This window comes from Carettochelys insculpta, chromosome 20 (assembly GCF_033958435.1).
Source record: "Carettochelys insculpta isolate YL-2023 chromosome 20, ASM3395843v1, whole genome shotgun sequence".
NCBI classification, from domain to species: Eukaryota; Metazoa; Chordata; order Testudines; family Carettochelyidae; genus Carettochelys; species Carettochelys insculpta.
The window spans coordinates 25,046,501-25,052,500 of record NC_134156.1 but is presented as its reverse complement, the minus strand read 5'-3'; the positions used below and the strand labels follow the sequence as shown (position 1 = coordinate 25,052,500).

Sequence of the window (6,000 nt, the reverse complement as noted above, 5' to 3'; positions counted from 1 at the left end):
GGAACGGAGTTAAATAAATCATATAAAATTGGCCTTTTTGTCTTGTGAGGTGTTTTCTTGTTGCCTCAAAATAATTCCCTCCCTTTTTTGGTTTTCAGAGCACATACTCTTAAAACGGGAAATCCTGTGAGAAATATTTTCTTTTTGTTCCCAACAGGAACAACCAGTTCAACAAATTACAGCCTACTGCTGTCACCACGACAAATTTGAAAAACTAGACCATTCCATTGGCAAATCTTTTGAAAACTGTGCCATGGAAGCAGTCACTGCTGCATGCCAGGTAATGTATGTTTCGTCAAGTGGAAACCTTCAGTACAGGTACATCTGAAAATCTCCTGAACGTATGCCCAGCTAACTGTTACAGGATTGTTGGTTGAGACATTGTTGTACATTAAATTTCCATCTGTTTGAACAACTTGTTTTGAAATGCAAAATGTGGAGAAGTCTGGAATACAAGGGGTGAGTGTGTGCAAAAGGACCATGGAGGAAACGCTTTTAACACCTTCACTGGGTTTTGCCATCACAGCTATGTTGCCATCCATTGTACCAGCCCCTTGAAAGGCAACATACTTGGCAAGTGAGTTAGCAAAGAAGGTGCTTTTTATCCTATATCTCCAGAATATCACATATTGCCCAAATGATTCACCTGAACAAGAACTTTAGCCCTTGGACTACTAAGTAACACAGCCCTCTGTTAACATATAAGGTGGTCAAATCCATTTTACCTACATCCTTCTGCATTCCTCATCCCTTTTTGTCTTACGCAGTCTGAAGATAATCTCCTTGATCTGGTTTCATCCTACAATCTGAACAAATTTGGCAAGCTTGTGTCAGCCGTTATCACAAAATCTTGGCCAAGCAGCAACAGTGATGACTTCGATGGAGTTTTGCATCATCTGCTTGTGTGGTCTGATATCAAGCATCTTTTCAGCTTCAATGGTATGTGATGTTTGTATTGGCAGAGGGTGAAAGGGATTTTCCCACATTTTCCTCAGTGGCTCATAGTCTCAGTACTCCTTCCACTTGTTGCTGAGGTAGTAAAATTAATCTTAAAAACTAGTTTGGATGTTGGAGACCAAAAGTTAGTGAACTATCTAAATTTCATAGGAGAACCTATAAGCATAACCAGGAAGTGTTCTGTGTTAACCCCAGTGCCGTTTTGTCTGGGATATGTATTGCAAGAGAGAATCATAGGGCCCATGGGATAAAGGAAAATCTACTGTAGTTTAGGTTTTCTAACGGTGGGTTTGGAGAGCACATGAAAAATGTTACTTTATGGTAAATGGGAAACCCACAGGACTCTTGCCTTCTCGTACTCAAATGGGGCTTTTGTGTTTCTTCCAGGGAATGTCATCTCTAGGAACGAGGGTTGGGTTTTTGCACTCTGTCAGTGAACGATGTACCAAAATGTCTGTTTAGATCTGGGGTATTTGTGGGTTCCTACTGTTTAAAAAGTGTGAATGTCGTATATTTCTAGTATGGTGGTACTGGTGCAATATGGTAAGATTACAAACAGAACAGTAGGCCCAAGGGGAAGTGAAGAAACACAAAGTGCGTTTCTTTTCCATATAGTGATAGTTGCTTCCAACAGCCCAGAACTAGGAAGGAGGAGGAAAGATCCAGGATTTAAATATTTTGTTTTTCTGATAGGAGCAGATGAGAAGATCCTGGACCAACTTACTGATGCAGCTAAGAAGTTAATGGCTGTGGCTGACTCTGTATTTGAAAACGTTGCTGGAAACCTCCTGAATGGAAATATCCTAGTAAAACATTTGGAGCTCATTATAAAGCACACGAAACAGTTTATTTGCATATGGGAATTACGTAAGTGTGTATCTGTGTGTTTGAAGGGGGAATGAGCTGTAGGCCTGCTGATGATTCCAGAGGGTGTTTTATATGGTGCTCCCAGCGCTACGTTTTTTATTAGGTGGTGCTGCTGCACATCAGTACTGATGTGGGTTTTTTTGTTTTTGTTTGTTTTGTTTGTTTGTTTATTTGTTTGTTTTTGAGGAGATAAGTCCTCTCCTGCCCCACAGTCTAGAATCATAGAACACTAGAAAGGGAAGGTACCTCGAGAGGTCATCAAGTCCAGTCCCATGCCCTCTTGGCAGGACCATGCACCATCTAGACCATCCCTGACAGGTGTCTGTCTGACCTGTTCTTAAATATCTCCAATGATGGAGATTCTACAACCTCCATAGGCAATTTATTCCAGTGCTTCACCACCCTGACAAGAAGTTTTTAATAAAGTCCAACCTAAACCTACCTGGCTGCAATTTAAGCCCATTGCTTTCTGTCCTATCATCAGAGGTCAAGGAGAATTATTTTTCTTCCTCCTCCTTATAACACCCTTTTAGGTACTTGAAAACAGCTATCAAATCCACTGTCTTCTCTTTTCCAAACTAAACCAACCAAATTCTTTCAGACTTCCCTCCTAGATCCTGTTTCTAGACCTTTTGTCATTTTTGTTGCTCTTCTCTGGACCCTCTCCAGTTTCTCTACATCTTTGTTGAATGGGTTTTCTTGGTGACTGTTGACAATTTTGATTTCAGAACGTAAGCAGCTCTCATCCCAAAAGAAAAGCCAGCAGCAGAAAGATCTGGAAAAAGTGTTAAAGTGGCGGAAGGAAGAAATAGTCTTGCTAAAGAGAGAGAGAAATTGGGTCGGAACCCTTCTTGACATGTGCAGGAGGGTGCAGGCATTTATAAAAGGTATGTTCTTTTGGGAACCTTTTAAGTAAGATCTTTGAGGGTTTCCCACTGAGATGATTTTATTCACTAATTACTGGTTTGAACAAAAAGTGGGGAATGAGATGAGCATGAATTGGGGAGGGGATGCTGAAAAGAGTTGGTGAAGAATCTTGCAATAGGGGGAGCAGTACACAGGTGTTTATTTCCTATTACTAAGTGAAACTTTTAGGGATCTAAGAGTTATGTTTTTTTGGTACTGTATCATTCAGTGTCTGGGCAAGAAAGCTGGAATATAAGAATAAGGTTAACAAAGTTGCAAACTGATGTTTGACTTTTTCTGTTTAAAGTGGATACTGTTGAAGTTGAACAGAAGTATCATGAAAATTTGGACTTGAAAGAATTGGCCGAAGTTGTGAACGTGAGACGGCTGAACTCTCCCATAGAGGACACTCTAGGAACATATTACAACCTGAGCCCAGAGCTGAAGAAGGTGGCTCAAACAATGCACACTTACAAGGACAGTTACATCTTCCAGCTGTGCTGGGAGACAACCACCCGAATGATGATGGAAGAAAATGAGGATGTGGAAGGGCAGGTTATTCCTATATCAGATCTTGATGAATTCTTCTCTCCTTGTTATCATGAATATAGAAGACTTTATAATGATCTGAAATCTGGAAAGCTCATATTCGCTGAGGTAGACACTATATTCAAGGATTTTAAAGGCCAGTATGAACAGATCAGAACTGACCTTCAGATCATGTGCCAGGGTGACAACCAAGAATGGATAGGACAACGGCTTCAGCAAATCCAGCAGTACCATGAACTGCACTTAGCTTTTGACTCTGCTAAGGTCATTGCCAAGGTCAAAGAGGGCTTAAACCTCTCCGGTGACTTCAGAATCCTAGAGATGTTGTTGAACTTTGTAAGTATTGCACTTTAAGTCAACCACTGTTCAGACATGGCTCAGGAAGACGACGTAAATCTGAACCCTGTTGTTAGTCTTTCTCTGCATGGCAGGATCCACGCTGAGCACCGTGCAGCTTTACTGAGGCCACACACGGTGCAGTCTCCTTTAAACAGCGCTTTGCATGGATCTTAGATTTATTTTCCAATGGTGACTGAGTTGTTATCCCAGGAGCGGATCAGGCAGGTGGGGTGCCCAGAGGTGAAATGACTCGCTCAGAGTAGCACAGTGGCAGAGTGACTTAGAACTGTAGACTCCCAGCCGTGAATTCAGTCTGCTAGGCCAGGGCCAGGCAGCCCGTGGTCCTGATCTAGATCACGGCTTGCTGGATCTGGACCACGAGGTTCAGAACTCCCCTCTGTAGCATCCAGCCTGTGGCAGTGTTGGTGGTCCAGAGCCCCAAGCCTCACAGGCCAGATCAGGCACACTGGGGCTGGGGCTGGGTCTAGACCGTGGGACCTGCTCGGGATCGGGCGGGGGCAGGTAGCAGCTTGGTGCTGTGCCACTGCCACTTGCTGCTGTTCCCCCAGCTGGGGGCAGGGGAGGGAGGCGCAGCAGCGAATGCTTCATCCCACTGCTCTGATTAACCAGAATTCGGGCCAATCAGAACAGCAGAGGGCAGTGTCTAGGAGCAGAGGCAGGGGGCACAGAGCCATTTACACCCGGGGGTAAGCAGGTAAGTGCCCCCGCCCCCGTTGCCCAAACCCTATGCCCCTCAACTGCTCCCGTGCCCTTTTCCATCCAGACCTCCCACTCCCACCCACCTTCTGCACCCCTCCTCCCATCCTGACTCCCCACCTGCGCCCTGCTCCAGCCCCTTCCCTCCCATACCCTTCACCCTCACCCTGACCCCTTCCTTCCAGACCTCGCCTCCCAAATCCTTCTGCACCCTTCCTTTTACCCACGCCCGATCCCTCTCCTACAACCCCTCCTGCCTGATCCCCCACCTGCAGCCCACTCCTTTACCTCCCCATGCCTGCAGCTGCACCCCACTCCTGCCCAGATTGCCCATCCCCAGTCCGCTCCTGCACCCCCCAGACCCCATAGTGCTGGCCCCCCTACAGTCAGGGAGCACATCAGTGAGGGTTTAATTCTTCCTTGTGTGGCCCCCAGCTCTTTTGTTTACACGTCTGTGGCCCTGACCCAAAGACGGTTCCCCACCCCTGTGCTAGGCCATAGCTTCCATGCTCTGCTTTAATATCTGACGCTTCTGTTTCAGACGGGATGATATTATAGGGGCCATTACTAAATTGTGGCTGCTTTTTAATCCATTTGTACCATTTGCTTTTCAGACAAACAGTTTTGAATCCTTTAAGGAACAAAGTCTGGACTCCATCAGCCCTGATCTGATGCGCGCTAAGGAGTGGCTGCAGGGGATCACAGAGCCGCGTCGTAGGTGCCTTGAGGAACTCACGCTCAGGAGAGAATTCATCAACTGGGTCAAAGAGGCTCTGGAAGGTAAAATAAATCTCCTCCTCCTGTTTGCTTTTGGGAATTGGGCAGGAAATGGCACAAGTGATGTAAGGGTGAGGCTATTTTGGGGTCTGAGGAGGTCTTGATCTATCTGGTAATCATATTACACTGAGGTAGAGCTGACCTATCTCATACTAGCCGTGTCTACATGTGCACGCTACTTCGAAGTAGCGGCACTAACTTCGAAATAGCGCCCGTCACAGCTACACGCGTCGGGCGCTATTTCGAAGTTAACTTCGACATTAGGCGGCGAGACGTCAAAGTCACTATCCTCATCAGGAGATGGGGATAGCACCCTACTCCGACGTTCAACGTCGAAGTAGGGACCGTGTAGTCATTGTACGTCCCGCAACTTCGAAATAGCAGGGTCCGCCATGGCGGCCATCAGCTGAGGGGTTGAGAGATGCTCTCTCTCGAGCCCCTGCGGGGCTCTATGGTCACCGTGGGCAGCAGCCCTTAGCCCAGAGCTTCTGGCTGCTGCTGCGGCAGTTGGGGATCCATGCTGCAGGCACAGGGTCTGCAACCAGTTGTCAGCTCTGTGTATCTTGTGTTGTTTAGTGCAACTGTGTCTGGGAGGGGCCCTTTAAGGGAGCGGCTTGCTGCTGAGTCCGCCCTGTGACCCTGTCTGCAGCTGTGCCTGGCACCCTTATTTCGATGTGTGCTACTTTGGCGTGTAAACGTTCCCTCGCAGCGCCTATTTCGATGTGGTGCTGCGCAACGTCGAAGTTGAACATCGACGTTGCCAGCCCTGGAGGACGTATAGACGTTACTCATCGAAATAGCCTATTTCAATGTTGCTACATCGAAATAAGCTATTTCGATGTAGGCTTCACGTGTAGACGTAGCCACTGACAGGTACGATCATCTCTT

At 46.5% G+C, this 6,000-nt stretch overlaps 1 protein-coding gene across 4 annotated transcripts in view; it reads left to right on the top strand.

Annotated features, from left to right (window-relative positions):
* Nucleotides 1–6,000, top strand: part of RNF213 (ring finger protein 213) — a 95,905-nt gene that overhangs the window by 35,600 nt on the left and 54,305 nt on the right. For all 4 annotated transcript variants that reach the window (XM_075014313.1, XM_075014311.1, XM_075014312.1 and 1 more), the window contains exons 16-21: nt 158–280; nt 768–939; nt 1,651–1,824; nt 2,553–2,711; nt 3,038–3,615; nt 4,950–5,115. In XM_075014313.1, the coding sequence (XP_074870414.1) occupies nt 158–280; nt 768–939; nt 1,651–1,824; nt 2,553–2,711; nt 3,038–3,615; nt 4,950–5,115 (1,372 nt within the window). The remainder of the gene's footprint in view (nt 1–157; nt 281–767; nt 940–1,650; nt 1,825–2,552; nt 2,712–3,037; nt 3,616–4,949; nt 5,116–6,000) is intronic.